This window comes from Ursus maritimus, unplaced genomic scaffold (assembly GCF_017311325.1).
Source record: "Ursus maritimus isolate PB19 unplaced genomic scaffold, ASM1731132v1 scaffold_26, whole genome shotgun sequence".
In the NCBI taxonomy this organism is placed as follows: domain Eukaryota; kingdom Metazoa; phylum Chordata; class Mammalia; order Carnivora; family Ursidae; genus Ursus; species Ursus maritimus.
In genome coordinates, this window is record NW_024425119.1 from 1,880,621 (window position 1) to 1,897,061 (window position 16,441).

The following is a 16,441-nucleotide window of genomic DNA, read 5'->3' on the forward strand; positions in this document are numbered from 1 at the left end:
AAATTAAAGAAATTACTAAGTGTCTTTTGATGTTCAGTGAGAAAATTCAAAAAAGTAGAAAAGGGAAATAAAGAATATCCATAATCCTGTAACCCAAAGATGTCTACTTTTAATGCTTTCAGTGTATTTTCTTCCAGACTTTTCTCTTGGCACGAGTACGTATGTTTGTGTGTTTGTGGGTGAGAAAAGGAGAGCACGTGACATAGTTTTTAAGGCTTTAAAGAAGTGCCTCAGGATCTCTATGGAGAATCCATTATACACTTCTTCCAACTCTGTTTTTTTCCAAGTATCTTAAAGTTATTTGGGTCAGGAGAAGCATAGAAAATTAAACAGCTGGAAAATGAGCTATCTACTATTGAGGTAGATGATGTTTAATTCCGAGCAATTTGATGGAGAGCAATTTTTACCTGAAAGCAAGGCTTCAGTGATGGATAGTAACACAGAAAACAGCTTCCAGCAATTTTACTTAGAAAGGCTATCTAGGGCTTACGCATAGCAAGAGACAGAGCAGCCTCTCAGCCCATGTGGATATGTGTAAAGCGAAGGTGGGGGGGGGGTCTGTTTTTCTTTGTTTGAAATTCAAGGTCCCTGAACATAGAGAATGAAAAAGTAGAGGTGCCTGTGTAGCTCAGTCACTTGGGCATCCAACTCTTGATTTTGGCTCAGGTCGTGATCTCTGGGTTGGGGTCTCAGGGTCATGAGATCGAGCCCCACATTGGGCTCCACGCTGAACATAGAGTCTGCTTGTCCCTCTTCCTCTGCTCCTCTCCCCCATTTGTCCCTCTCCCTCGCTCCTCTCCTCCCCCGCCTTGCACTCTCTCTCTCATAAATGAATAAATAAAAAAATTTTTTTTAAAGTACAGACACGGTCATTCAGTGAATGTAATCTGAGCATCCACTTTCTTTTACACAGCAAGCAGAAGTTAAAGGCTTTCACGGTAAAATTTTGTATAAGTGACTTTATCTTAAGCTGTCTTCTTGTCCTGTGTTGGTTATTGCCTTGGAAAGCCAGGCCAGTTGGTCCATGCAGCCATACCATTAACCTCCAGCATTCAGCTAAGAATTAGAAATAACATTTTATGACTCATAAAGGGATTTCACATCCCACTTAATCTGGTGCCAAACATCCAAAATACTGATAGAATTCTTGGAAGAAAATGATTAGTCTTTTGTACATTTAACTTTACAAGCCCAAGTGAACGTGGTGGTGATTGACCCCATACTCCTACATCCTTGAATTAGAAAATACAACCCAATAACTGTAGAACACATTGGAAGCCTTGGGTTCCTGGGGGATGAGATTGTGTTTATAGCTCATTCTGTGTCAGGGACAGTGTGAAATATTTTCTTACCTGAGGCCTTGACAGTTGAAACTAGCAATGCTATAGAGAGTATAGAATAGAAGGTAGTGGTTTTATATTCAGTTTTATTTGGTGTTTTAACAAGATAGATACTGCCATCATTGCTGTGTTCTTTGTGTTATGAATCCTACTGTGTTAGCAATTGTATGGTTGGTTAGACTAATGTATGATAATGATTCAGTATTTGAAATGATGAGTCTTGGCTCTTGGCTCTTTCTCTGTGAAGTTCTAATTTGTAGTGAGTGGCTCAGAACACTCAGATTTGAATTATTCTGTTTATGTTAAAAGTCATTTATTAAATAAAGATGATGTTAGTAATTTTTAAGTCAGTGGTTTGAGTCAGCTTTACTTTTTGGTTTGTAGACTGAAAAGGGTCAGTTGCTTTGGTGATACAATTCTCCAATCTTAAGTCAACTGCTAATGGGTAAATAAAACCATACTGTAATCCAGACATGGCATTTAAAGAATTGTTTCTATCACTGTTCATCATTGAAAAGCATTAGACTCAATATTTTTAAACTATTGCTTCTTAAGCCTATCTATAGCCTTTCAAATATCCAAGTATTTCAGAGCCTCTGGGTCTTACAGGCTAATGCTGTTGGTAATATTTTAGGGCGCCGAAATTGTGCAACTAAGAAAAATTAAATTGGAGTTTGATTTATACTCAAATATAGCTCATATTGGAGGAGATCAAGTAATTTTCCTTTTTGCATGAAAGTCTATCAAAAAATAGTTATCAATTAGATAAAATAAAGGGCAAGAAGTTATGTTCTTTTAAAAAGATTAAAGCTTCTTTTACACCAAAAATGAGCTTCTTTTTTCCATTTCAGTGTAAAACCTGTTCTGAGCCAAAACAGATAACCAGTTCGTCTGCCATCTACGACAACCCCAATCTCATCAAACCAATTCCAGTGAAGCCCAGTGAAAACCAGCAACAGCGCATACCTCGACCCAGCCAGGTATGAAGGCCTCTGCTTTCCATTTGCAATGTCTCTATAGGATTGGTAAAGACCTTTTACCCAGAGTATAGTCAAAGGAGAGCCTGGTGCTGTGCAAGGAGGCTTCAGGGTATATCTAAGAAAGAGAGATTTCAAATTCGTGATTGTTTCATTTTAATAATGTATTCTTCCTGGAAGGGGGTTGAAATTTTTAATTTTGGGATTTACCATATTCTGTGTTCATCTCTTGTGGACTTGAACTCCTTGGAGGATAATGTATTTTTTTAAAAACAGCAAACTCGTAACATTGTCAGAGCTGACAGGAATATTACCTGCCAGGCCTGCATTCTTCTGAGGTGGGTGGTTGGTTTCCCAAGGCCACTGAGAGAAGGACAGCCGAGGCAACAACAGTCAATGAAACATTTCCAGCATTTCCTCTGTCCCAGGTACAGCGCTAGGCATGGTGTGTATAGGACGGGATTCCTGTTCTAAGGAGTGGCATAAAATTCCCCTGTAGACTTGCTGAGTTATCATTGTATTTGCATCTAAATATATGAAAATAAGAGCATTTTTCCAGAATAGTGCCGCGTTAACAAAATTGTTAATCTGCGAGTCCCGTTATTGATCGTCAGTGTTCTATAGCTATTTCCCCTTCCTGTGGTTATTCCTCATTAAAGGGTTGGGGTTTTTTTTAAAGGAATTCATTTAAATCAATTTTGAAAATGAACATAGAGCCAAACGACATAAAGACTGGCTAATGAAAGTCTTGTACTGAATTTTTTAAAAAATAAGTCTTTCCTAATGACCTTTTAGCTTGCTTTTTATTGTTTGCCTTCCATGGAAAGTTTTCATTTTAATAAAGAGACTGGAATATGTTGATGTTAGAAGGAGCTCGTGTTTTCTTAGCCCAACAACACGGAAAGCCGCAGAAGGAGCAGGAGGGGCGATAGGGCAGGAAGGAGGTAGCTTTGTGACTGACTAGGCCAGGGCAGGTCGTATGTATGCATGTGGCGATTTTTTTTAAAGCTACTGGTATATAGTTGAAAGGATCAAGTTAGTTTAAATGACTTATCCTAAATTTCTCTAATTCTAAGAAAAGCTGCTGACATCCTCATATTCCTGTGTGTTCTCGGCATCTTATACTCTGCAGGGTTAGGCGGACTTCCTTTTGACGAGATTATTTCCCTTTTCGTATCTGTAACTTTGCACCACAGTGGTCCCCAGTCTGTAACCCCAGGCCCATCAAGGGCTATTTCTTCAATCAGCAGATGCTAAAATATAACTGCTGTCTTGGGGTTGGGAACGAAGAATGCTGTGAAAAATTTTTACCTAAAAAGAAGTTCTTAAATTTGTAAAATTGATTTGTAAAAGTGATTGAATTATAGGTTTTTCATCCTCTGTAATTGATCCTATGTAAATTAAAAAAATCATTGGTTAGGTTAGTTGTGTTTCATAGCCCACCATACAACCAAATTGTATGTAGACCCATTTTCAGACATTTTTATTTTTTCCAGACCGTAGACCCCGAGCCCCAGCACTTGTCCTTGACAGCTCTCTTTGGGAAGCAGGACAGATCTACATGTCAGGAGACCGTGGGGTCCCCACAGACCATCCAGCAGCTGCAGCAGCAGCAGCAGGAGCCACTTCCGATGAGGCAGGGAGTTGTACGCTCCCTCTCCTATGAGGAACCCAGAAGACACTCGCCCCCCATCGAGAAGCAGCTCTGTCCAGCCATTCAGAAACTCATGGTCAGGAGTGCAGACCTCCACCCGTTGTCAGAGCTGCCTGAAAACCGGCCCTGCAGAAATGGCAATACCCATTCTGCGGGGGAAGTTTTTCTGGGACCTGTGCAGCCAGGGTCTCCCCGTAGCATTGGGACTTCTCAGCGTGTACAAAGTGCTTCCAGAACTCAGAGCCTTTTGGAGAAGCTTCAGAGTGCCCCAAGGCCAGCACATAAGTATGACCCTAGCACTCCAGCACCTGCCAGCTCAGCTGCCCCGAACCTCAGCACCGCTCTCGCCATAGCCACCCCTGGTGCCCCAGTAAAGGGGCTGGCTCAGGTGCAGGCAGGGTATTTCAGTGCCTCCCTTCCAGCTCAGACACTAGGACATCAGGCTTGTGGAAAGGAGCCGTCGGCACACCCAAGACCCACGCTCCCCCACTCTGGCAGTCAGACTGGCAGTTCTGGGGTGATCTCCCCCCAGGAGTTACTGAAGAAGCTCCAGATCGTACAGCAGGAGCAGCAGCTGCACGCATCGAACCGGCCGGCCTTGGCAGCCAAGTTTCCAGTGGTGACTCAGAGCTCCAGAGCAGGGCAAGCCCTGGAGTCCTGGATGGACAAGACAGCCAGCACAGAAAAGCAGACCCCTCTTTTTCAGGTAGATGTCTTCGGGGGAGGCTGGGGGAGCGGGGGTGGTATTGCTCTAGTCCTTCGTGAATACTCAGCGAGACTGAGATCAGCTTCGGTGCTCTAGGGAGAGCCCTGCACAGAACGGGGTGCCACAAGCCACATCCGCACATCGTATGATCCCCGTAACTTTACGCCTGGAGAGACGATCCTTTCTTTGCTTAGCTGTCTGGGGGCTGCCCTCCTTTTAGAGATACTTTACTTGTCGAGTTAAATTTTCACAGTGTTGTAAGGTCTGAGACAACACATGGACATGGGAAACAACAGAGACAGGCAGAAAACCCCTGAATCTGACCGTGAACACTTCCCGTCTGAGTTGAAATCATTTGAGATCCCAGACATCTGACCTCTTCTTATTTTTTATTCAGTAAATATTTCTGAGCACTTACTGCATGCTAGGCATTGTGCTACCTGGGGGTACGTCGTTCATGATGAGGCTTACATACTCACCGCCTCTGCAGGGCCCGTGGTCCTGGGGATGCTTGAGGTCAACAGAAAAAGCATATCAACTCCTCAAAGGTACAGACACTTTTTATTTCTGTCACCACTGTAGCTCGATGAAGATCGAGAGAAGGGTAAGTTAGTATGCCGTCTAACTCCCCCCCACCCCCTCCACAAACACACACTGGGCCAGTCGGGGGAAATACTGTGACTTTTATAAACACTCTGTACTTCAAGGAAGGTGACTCTCTATGTATCAGTAACTTGGAACAGCGATAAAACCACAGCTATTTCATGGCCTGTAAGGAACATCTGGATATCTGACTGATTTTTTTTTCCCCATTTGGATTGGTACAAATTCATTGACAAGGCATTGGGTTTAATAATTAGGACATTCTCCCTGTTTATTACAGATGTCATCATTGGTCCTTTTGTCATGTTTTGGCAAGTAGCTTACAACAGTTCCTCAACAAGCCTTCACTTTTTTGATAACAAAAATGATGGGCCTGTAGCGTAAGTCTATGTATGTGACAGCCTGAGTCAAAGTGTTCTTGTTCATTATTTATTACAGTCACAAAGGAACGGTGGTTAGCTGCCCGCATCCTCATTTCAGTGTGTCTTGTCCCCTCTCTTTGATACCTGCTTTTTTCTCTCGGCAGGATGGGACGCTAGGAAAACTAGGACACTAGATGGGACACTGGGAAAGCTGGGGTTAATCATTTGACAGCAGCTTCTGCAGACACAATTCTCATTTCTCTTGAGCACCCGCAGGTGTGGAGAGCTGAGCACGACCGTGCACTCTTCCTCCTCTTCCTCACGGTGGACGCTGGGACCCCCGCTGGGGGGGCATCCGTTTTAGCTCCTCTGCTCCAAATGGCAGATAGGGACAGTTAAAGGAAACAAACAACCTACCTTCCTCCAAACTTCTTTCTGCTGAGGGAGTGAAATCACAGCAGCTTCTAGACTGCGGGCCTTTATGTCCCCCTTCTCGTGAGTTCCTTTGGGGCCTCAGAAGGCTGATAAGTAACATTCTTTTTCCTCACCTGCTTTAGAAACAAATGAGAGCTAGCCATAGGAGTCAGACAGGGATCAAAATGTCACTTGCGTAACTGGAAAAGCTATCGGAAAACTTGGTTTTAGATCTATAGCCAAGCGAGGTAGACATACTCGCGGGGACAGACAAGTCACTGGCAGTGCTGAGCACGAGCAGCCCTCCCTGCGCCCAGAACTTGAGCTGGAGACGCCAGTAGTGTCTGCTGTCTGCAAGCGGGCAGATCCTCAGGAAGGGACCCGGGAGGGGTGACCCTCTCAGTAAGAAGTCAGTGAACAGGCGGAGAGAGGCTGGGAAGATTCCCCCACATGGAGAGTCAGGAGCAGAAATGTGTGTGTGCTCCCCGAGCAAGTGCAGTAGGGTTGCTGGAGCTTGAGGTCAGAGCGGTGGACCATAGGGAAAAGGCTAGCAGTCCTGAATGCACACTGCCAAGCGATGGCAGTGAACCAGAGAGGTAAAATCTTACAGGGCGAGCTGCCTATGCTAGTGGGAGCAACAGTGCCGGCGGCAGAGTGCCAGAGCTGCTTAGCGGTAATGACACACGAAAATACACGTGGAGAACCAACCAGGAATCAGGCTCCTACAGGCTTTGCCCGCCTCGTGGAGTGGCCGCAATTACTACTGAAACTCCCTTATGCCCACGCTTGCAAGCGAGGGGCCTCTCTCTCCCTCTCCCTTTGTTTCCGAGGAGCCGCTACTTACCGCTGTCCTCTGTGTGTGTTTGCCGTGAGCAGGCCACCTCGCCTCCGCGCGTCCCAGCCCCCCGGGCTCCTTCTCTGCTCATGTCCCCCATGGTGTTCACACAACCCACCTGCGCCCCACCGAAGGAGCGGGATGGTGGGCTCTTGCCCCTGGGAAGCCAAGAACCAGCTGCCACTTCCACCAGCCTCCTCCTGCCTCTGCCGACCCCGGAGCCCCCAGTGATCACCAGCAGCCCACTTACCAAGAGACAACTGCAGGAAGCACTGCTGTACCTCATTCAGGTAGGAGGGCCACGTTGTCTCTCTTCTTCCCTTTACCAGCGCTGCTGACCTGTGGGCTGCCACTGGGAGAGAAAGTGCCAGTTAGCTAACGCCTGCTTAGTGCACCCCAAGAATAAAGAGACCACGTAACAGTTCAACCTAAACCCCCCTGGCTTCTGTGCTCGGTTCACTGGATGAGATTCAGAAGACCAGCTGTGGCTCGAGGCGTCTCACGACATCAAGGATTTTGTAAGATGGAGGACTGGCTGAGTCCTCCAAGCTGTCACCTGCCAGGAAAGAAGGCAGTGTACCCTGGATGCTTAGCAGCCCCTGGGAGGGTCGCAGGTGCCCACCACACGCGCACAGCTCACCGTGGGGCCACAGAGGTAAGAGGCCGTTGGGCAAGCTCCCGCGCACTGAGGAAGGAGGAGGCAGCAGGTAGGGGAGGAGTCATGGCTGTGACCACTAAGGGCATGCTTTACAAATAATTCTGAGCCCTGCTAATTAGGACAGGGTGGACTGCGGGGACTTCTCTGTCAGCCACGTGTCTCCCTCTGCTCTGTGAGGTACTCAGAGAGTCACAGCTGACACTTGCAGAGAGCTTTGTGCCAGGCACTGTTTTAAATGCTTTACATATGTTAATTCCTTTAATCCTTATACAACAACCCTATTATTATTTTTTTTTTCTGTTTTAGAGGTAAGGAAACTGAGGCTAAGTGACAGGCCTGAGGTCACAGCTAGTAAACATCAGAGCTAGGCTTCAACCCCAGGCTGGCTGCAGAATGCTCCTTCCCTGCAGGAGTAACAGGAGTGGGAGGGGCGGCCCCAGGAGGCAGGTTGGCCAACCACCTAGCAAAGCACACCCGGAAAATGTACGTGAGGCCTTGAAAAGGGGGGCACTGTCATCCAGACAGACTTCAAGCACCTCGGAGTCGGGTATCTTTTTGATAGAATCTTTACGATAATTTTCGTGGTACTTTGCTTAAGCTTTAGCAGACTTCCGGAGTGCTGGCTAGCACTCTGCAGTTGTCTCATCCTAGTTGAAAAGACAGCGGTCTCTATTCTTTTTTTTTTTTTTTAAGATTTTATTTATTTATTTGACAGATAGAGACAGCCAGCGAGAGGGAACACAAGCAGGGGGAGTGGGAGAGGAAGAAGCAGGCTCATAGTGGAGGAGCCTGACGTGGGGCTCGATCCCGTAACGCCGGGATCACGCCCTGAGCCGAAGGCAGCCGCTTAACCGCTGTGCCACCCAGGCGCCCCAGTGGTCTCTATTCTTAAAAACATTTTTTAAAGGTCGCATATTTTAGAGAAAAGGGAAGGAGCAGGGGCTAGAAACGAGCGTCTGCATGTGAAAGCAGATTAGCAGTCCGCTAAAGACCAACCACAAATGAGTGGGCCATACTAATTCATGAGCAAATATTAGGATGAAAGTATTTCCCACCTTGTCAACCCATTCGTGATAAGTTTGTGAGGACTTAGGACATCTTTAAACTTCTTTTTTTTTTTATGAGCAATAAAGGAAAAAACCCTAAATTTGAATTGAAAAGTTTCACATTTTTCTGGTTCATTGCATTTAAAAAACATGGTTCCATAGATCTTTGTACAGGAGCCAAGACTCTGAAAGTCTAGAGCAGGCCCTGTCTATTGCTAGGTAGAAAATTACATGTATGTTCCCTCCACTCTCTGCATAACGCTTTACTTTCCCCCATGTTGTAGACATCATCTTCCTGATGAACTCTTGGAAGTCACTCACGCAATCTGTTTTTAGCCTTTGCCTGTTGGTAGGACACAATCTCATGCACTGGGACTTTGTGGGATAAGGAAAAACTGGGATAACATCGCTGTCTTTCATTGCATGAGAATAATGCTAGCTCTGTGCGTGGGGTGCCAAGAGGGAATGAAGGGGGAATGTGAAATGTGGGTGAATTGCTAAAGCTTTAAAGGATTTGAGTGGGAGGGTGAAGTCTCTAGAATTAAAAACCAAGAGCACCACTCTTTAGACCCATGATTCTCCCTCAGCCCTTAGCTAGGCAGGGGAGCCCAGAGACTACCAGTCTCACGGCTGCCCACTTGCCAAGACCAAAAACTTGCTGTAACTCATGGGAGAATTAGGCTGGTTTTGATGATATAAATGCAGCATCTTGCAAATAAATCGTAACTAATGCCAAAGGCAAAGTATACACATTGTGGGAGACTTGGGAGGACATTTAAGAAACAACAGCAATCTCCTAACCAAACTTCGAGAACCCCTGATCTGGATCATTGCCTCCCAGTCCAGCCTTCTGTTAGGACCGGTGTCTTTTCACACAACAGACCCAGGCTTTTCTTGAGTGAACCTCATTCCACTCTGTCACGTGGCTGGGCCGCCCATCTGGACTATATGTAATGAGCACTTGGTGCTTCTCATATTGACTGTTGGAAACCAGCAGCTGACTCTGGCACTTGCCTCCAATCCCACTTAACATTCACATATTCAGGGCGCCTGGGTGGCTCAGATGGTTAAGCGTCTGCCGTTGGCTCAGGTCATGATCTCAGGGTCCTGGGATCGAGTTCTGCTTCGGGCTCCCAGCTCAGCAGGGAGTCTGCTTCTCCCTTTCCCTCTGCTTCTCTCCTCCACTCATTCTCTCTCTCTCAAATGAATAAATAAAGTCTTTTTTAAAAACTTCACATATGCAGTGAAGAGCTATCAGCCGTTGGAGCAGACAGGTGGAGAGGAGCGTCCTAGTGTCAGCGCGCCAGTTCAGCTCCTTGGGTTTCTGCCGACCAAATCACATGCCCTTGGGTCTTTTGATTTTGTTTTCCAGAACGATGACAACTTCTTAAATATCATCTACGAAGCTTATCTCTTCAGCATGACACAAGCAGCCATGAAAAAGACGATGTGAAAGCAAGACATTTTAAGACTGATTTTCAAGGTCCTGTGGCTCAAGGTTCTTTTGCGTCAGTGGTGTTACCCTAAATGTTTCTGCCTTTTTTAAAAAAAAAAAAAGTATATATAATATGAAGTAAAATGTTTCGGAATTTTCTTCAGTCAAGATATTTTTTTCATCACATCCTCCAGTACACTTGGTACTAAGAATCCAGTGGATAGAAAGTCTTTTGCTTATATCACATGGTAAATTCCAAGCTTAAATTATTTTTTCCTCGCATGCATGGGGCCACTTCTACAAGCACTAGCCTCTCAGTAGGAAGGGCTGTTCTGGAAACTTGGTTTCTTTTTTATTAATAGCTCTGGTTACTCTTTGAACGGGGGAGTGGTTTCCCTGTTGCTGAGCGCCTTATGCCATGGTGCATACCAGCCACCAGGTGGCAGTGTCACCCCACAGACTAACCTACACAGCCCTGCCGGAGCCTTTGAGCCTTCGGAAATAAAGGTTCTCTTTACCAAAGTAAACCTTTCATTTGTAAAAATCCAGTTGGCATGTTTTCCCCGGGCCTTTATTAAGGGAAATTATTTCTAAGGGTATTTATAGGTAGTTTCTAGAGGATAATTGTTCTAGGAGTCCACAAGTGGCCCAGATTTCCAGTAACACTTCATTTATCCCAGCTCCTCTTATTTCTTCTGGACCCAACCAGCAGAATATGCCTGCCTGTGCTTCCAAATGAACATTTTGTCATTTTCAGCAGAACATGCTGAGAGGAAGGTCACAGAAGATTTTAAAGCTTTTTCTTAGCCTCTGAAGAGAGGTAGTAGATTGCTTAGGGGCCCTGATGGATAAGGACTCTTCAAGCTACATAGCAGATTGATTTTTATGTTCACAGAGATGAGGAGCTTAATCTTGGAGGGAGGCAGAAGAGCCCTTGCCAAGTTGTTAAGGCCCCAAAGTGTCCATATGGGAATTAGTCCCTGCTGAGTATTAGTAATAAATAAAGCTTTGCATTTCTATAGCTCTTTTTATTCTTAGATCATAAAAAAAAAATCTCTAGCTTACTGCATGGAAGACAGGTTTTATTCTCATTTTATAGGTCATTCAGGAGGCATGGGAAAAGTAGGTTTCCTCACAGCTTCTCACTTGGGCTTTAAGCTTTGGCCCTTCGTGCAGGCACACCATCAGTGGTGTTCCTCAGAATACCACTTCCCACACCTCCCGCAGGAGCGTGCTTTTTCTTCTAAGAAGAAAAGGTGGGCGGGAAAGGATTGGACTCTTACTGACCCTTCGTGATGTGCTGTCCACTAGGCTGAGGAGTCTACTGTTACCCTCCTAAGTTTAGGAAGGGATGATTTCTTTCTTTTTTTTTGACATCTCCCACATCATCTCACACAGACGTAAACACTGTAACAAACTACTTGAAATTAATAATTGCACATGTAGTATCTCCACATTCTTATAAGGAGAATGGGGCGAGGAGAGAGACACACAGGGCTCTAGTATCCTGAAATCAGTGATTGTGCTCACTTCTGTAACACACACACTAAAATTGGAACAAAATCAATGATACACTTAACCACTTGCCAACCTTTTCTTCAAAAAAATTTCTTTGATCATAATTACATGTTTAGAGTTGCTTGTCGAACTAGGGAGAAATGAATTCCATTTTAAATGTTTCTAATATATCTGGGGGTAGAAAATGGCTGATTTCTGAAATATTTATTTTTTAACCTCAGCACTAGATGAATAGAATAGAGACCTCAGCTGCGGTACGTCATGTGAAAAGGCGCGCCGTGCTATGGGACAGAAGGAAGAGCCTGAGCCCAGCATGGTCAGACCCGCACTGCAGGCTTCACTCGGGCCTTTTTAGGTCAACGCCACAGTGATCTGTTTTGAAAAGTAATAAATTGTCCATCCTTTACTGGAATGAATCACTTTAAAAGTGACAGGCCCAATTCATTTTGACCAAAGACTAAGTCACCCTTTGAAAGGACACTTGGTGATTGAGTGCTTCTGCCTTCCATGTGGCAAAGCAGAGGAGAGCTTCTTTGGACAAAGAGCTTTCTCTAGAGAGTCCAAGAAAGAGATAAAAAGGGTTATCTGAGTCACCCCAAATTAGATTTCATAGATAAATTCACTTTTCTTTTTCCCACTCTATACCCCAAATTCTGAGACCATCGGAATTGCCACTCCCAGGGGTCACTGGCTCCAGGCAGCAGTTTTAAGCTAATTGAATTTCAGATGGAACCCTGAGATAATTTTCCTAAAGCCGGTGTCAAAGGTGCAGTGGATTTCAACCTTCTAGAAGTTATGGAAGTCAGTGCTGCCTGGTTAGGGGACAGAACATATAGCCTTTCTCAGACAGTCTTGCCTTCGGTTCCCACACAAGTGAATGTCTTCGAGATGCTATGTTTTCATTTGTAAAATGAAAGGAATAACCACCCCACAGCGTCCTCAGATGGAAGTTATTTATGGAAAATAGTTCCTCTGTGCCACAAACTCTAGAAGTAACCAGTTCCGTCCTGTCCCCTGCATGTCATTTGCTGTGTCCCAGGCCCCGGCTGTCAGGATGAGGCCTGCAGCTGCTGGAGGGAAGTTCATCTGCCACCCTTTGTCTCCACTGTGACCCAAGTATTAAGTCTTATATTGCCGCTTATTTTTCTGTGGTCACTTTACTGTCCTCTCCCCTTCGTCTTTAGCTTTATCAATAAAATGAAAGCAGTAACACCTGCCCCTTCCTTCCAAAGGAAAGGTCATGAGCTAAGACAACGATGTCACTGTAACCCACGATAGTATTTTCTGCATTTATGGGTAACACGCCGTCTTAATTGTAAAGCCAGAGAGGACAGTGCTGTTAATAGAATTCGTAGTCCCTGAACTTCTGAAAAGACACACATGGCTCAGCTTCCCCATTTAGAAGGCCAGGCATGGAGGTAGTTGCAGAGTGAGAGAAACCTTTGTCAGCATCTTTAAGAATTTCCTAGTCTCCGTACCCATTCCAGCTGATACCCACAACTGGCTTCTTCCAACCCTCTCAAAAGGTAGGCCCAGGGCAAAACATTCCCAGGCTGAAGGCTGCCCCATAAAGGCACATGTCATTTGCCTCTGGTAAGTTCATCCTTTCCTCAAACACTGTTAGCCCACATGCATTTCTTACATCCTGGCAGACAGGACTCTACTTGCTTCATTTTGAATGAAAAGTGTGCTGATCAGAGAAGAAGGTGCCTGTCCTCCTAAAGACGCCCCAGCTATTGGACAGCATTAGCCCTCTTCAGTTCTCTCGGGTGTTAAAACCAGCAGTTGGCACAGGTTACAGCCTGCGCCCCTGGGTGTGTAATATTAAACATGGGAGGTGTCACATCAAAGACCTGTGAATACCAGGCTTCACTTGGGTTCAACCGTGTGTCAGTACAAACGCAAAGAGGGAGAGGAACTCAGAATTGAGCTGTGAAGACAGTTCTTTGTTCTGCCGGGCGGGGCAGGGCGGGGCAGGGCTGGGGCGGGATGGAGGGCGAGGGTGCAGGGTTAAGAGCGATGTCTCCAGACTGGACAAATTGGCAGCTTTCTCCTCCTAGCTCCTGCTCCATCCAGCTCCTGCTCTATTCAGATATGTGCCTCCTTCTCCCTTTGCAAAACAATCAGCTTGCTTCCTAGGCTTTGGAACGTTGAACCATCTTTCAGGCTAAATTTATCTTTTGCAGCCAGCAGGTTGTAGCAACACTTCAACGTGTAAAGTTGCCTGGCTGCACAGACTGGTGGGTCTCCCCAGCATTTTGCTGAATACTTGATTTCAGGTTTCAAAGGCTTGGCATCCCCCTCCCTCTTATAATTAGGAAAGTGAGAGAGGCAGTTACAAATACTTGGTATATTTAACTCAACCTTGAGTATCTAGATAGATATTCACCAAATCGAGTTATGAGTAATGCCTTCCAACAACTTAGAGCCTCGAGAAAAGTACACAAATAAAAACTGTGTGTGCAGACTGTGGTCTTAAAACATCAGCGGGGAGGTAGCAAGCTGAGCGCTGCTGGTAGTGTTCCCCAGGGGCTGGGCAGTGCAGACAGGCACTGTGGCTCTTTGCCAGCTAGCACAGCCCAAACCATGCAGCCAGGTAAGGACAAGTTAAGGGCACATCAGGAAGGAAGTAAAGAGTGCTCTAAACAGGCACGAGAAAGGGTGGGAGGCCCAATAGTTATAAGCCAAAATCGGAGGATTTCCCTATAAGTCTAAGGACCAAGATGGAAGGCACTAACTACCTAGATGAAAGTTAAGGTAGAAAGAACCTCCCACAGAGGTTGGCAGGAGCTGAAACAGACACTCAAGAGAGGTGGTGGGTGTTCCCAGCTTAGCGATGCTGAGCAACAATAAGGCCACTGGTCTAGAAGACTGCACATTGTCTGTGACCATGGAAGCTACAGGTCCGATCCAGCTGCGTCCACACACCAGTCTATGGAAGATATGCCAGCTCCTCCAAGAGATTTGTTCTCACTTCCTGCCACCATGCTGATAGGTAATGCCAGTCATGTCTTTTCTCAGCACAGCTAGAGCCTGCACAATCAACTTAAGGGCTCAAGAGACCAAGGTGGCAAGCCCAACATTTAGGCTGCCATGAGCATCTTATCCACATGGCAAAGGGCAAAGAACCAAACAGTTCTGGATTCGAATCCCACCACCTCCCGTCTCTTTCCTCAACCAAGAGAGTAACAGGGAAGAAAATCATGTTCTGTGTGTTTATCATGGGAACATAGAAGCTGTCACTTTGGGAGGGAGTTAAGATGGTGGAGGAGTAGGGTACCCCTTTTTCAGCAGGTCCCCTGAGTAGAGTTGGATAGGTACCAGACCAGCCTGAACATCCACGGAATCAGCCTGAGATGCAGGAAGATACATCTGGATCTATACAAATGAACATCTCCAGCGATGAGTATTGAGGTATGAAGCGGGGAGCCTTGAAACCGCGCACAGATATCGGAAGATAAACAGAAGGGGGAGGGAGCCGCTACGTTCGGGCGCCGGAAAGCAGTAGACACCTGCACGGGGGAGCAGACGGACTCGCAGACCAGCACCCGCAAGAGAGCAGACAGACCGTGAGCTGGGGAACGCGCCACCAGACTGAAACGGAGGTCCGGTGTGCTCACTGGAACCAGACTGAGACCGGGAGCTCCGGGAGCGCGCGGCGGCGGCTGGCGGTGTTAGAAACACAAAGGACAGAGACACGCCAGCCCTGGAAGTGAGGGCTGGGACGCCGGGTGTGGGGCGCACATCCCGGGACGCTGCAGGGTTGAGCAGCACCAACAGAAACAGAGTTAAAGTGGCCAGAATATCAGTGGAAAAGGGTCCACAATCCCTCTGTTCTGAGACAGAGGCTGAGATTCGGCCACTGCTGCTCTGACTCTCAGAAGAGGCACAGCAAACCGCCAGGGAAAGCTGCCAGAGAACAAAAGCCTGGAAATACCGGCTCACAGTGTGCCCATCCCCATCCCCACTCGCAGGGGACACGGAGACTCTACCCAAACAGGGTTGCCTGAGTATCGGCGTGGCAGGCCCCTCCCCCAGAAGGCAGGCTGAAAAATCAAGAAGCCCACATCCCTAAGATCCCTATAAAACAAGGGCACACGGCCTGGGTCCCGGTCAATAATTTGGGCTCTGGACAACCCTGCAACCTCTCCTCATCAGAATGACGAGAAGGAGAAATCCCCCCCAGCAAAGAAAAGACAACGAGTCTGTGGCCTCTGCCACAGAACTAATGGATATGGATATAACCAAATTATCAGAAATGGAGTTCAGAGTAACAATGGTCAAGATGATGTGTAGACTTGAAAAAAGTATTAACGAAAATGTTAATGAGAATATAGAATCTCTAAGGGCAGAAATGAGAGCAAATCTGGCAGAAATTAAAAATTCTATGAGCCAAATGCAGTCAAAACTAGAGGCTCTGATGGCCAGGGTGAATGAGGCAGAAGAACGTATTGGTGAATTGGTGATGGGTTAGTAGAAGAGAAAGCTAAAATAGAATCTGGACTCAAAATATTCCACGCTCAAGAATGTAGGTTACAGGAGATCACTGACTCAATGAAACGTTCCAATGTCAGAATCATGGGCATCCCCGAGGGGGTGGAGAAAAACAGAGGTCTAGAAGAGATATTTGAACAAATTGTACCTGAAAACTTCCCTAATCTAGCAAGGGAAACAAACATTCGTGTCCAAGAGGCAGAGAGGACCCCTCCCAAGCTCGACCGCGACAAACCTACACCACGTCACGTCATAGTGTAATTCGCAAATATTAGATCCAAGGATACAGTATTGAAAGTGGCCAGGGCAAAGAAATTTCTCACGTACCAAGGCAAAGGTATCAGAATTACATCAGACCTGTCTACACAGACCTGGAATGAGAGAAAGGGTTGGGGGGGG

At 46.2% G+C, this 16,441-nt stretch overlaps 1 protein-coding gene across 6 annotated transcripts in view; it reads left to right on the forward strand.

The window, feature by feature from the left end:
• Window positions 1–10,138, forward strand: part of DCP1B (decapping mRNA 1B) — a 53,217-nt gene extending 43,079 nt beyond the window's left edge. For 3 of the 6 annotated variants that reach the window (XM_040641998.1, XM_040641996.1, XM_040642000.1), the window contains 4 exons: window positions 2,192–2,320; window positions 3,814–4,677; window positions 6,933–7,181; window positions 9,968–10,138. In XM_040641998.1, coding sequence (XP_040497932.1) covers window positions 2,192–2,320; window positions 3,814–4,677; window positions 6,933–7,181; window positions 9,968–10,048 — 1,323 coding nt within the window. In that variant the 3' untranslated portion in view covers window positions 10,049–10,138. Of the gene's footprint in view, window positions 1–2,191; window positions 2,321–3,813; window positions 4,678–5,167; window positions 7,182–7,220; window positions 7,547–9,967 lie in introns of those variants that run through there. The other 3 variants (XR_005837814.1, XR_005837813.1, XM_040641999.1) reach the window with 3 other exon arrangements.
• The last annotated feature ends 6,303 nt before the right edge of the window (window positions 10,139–16,441 follow it).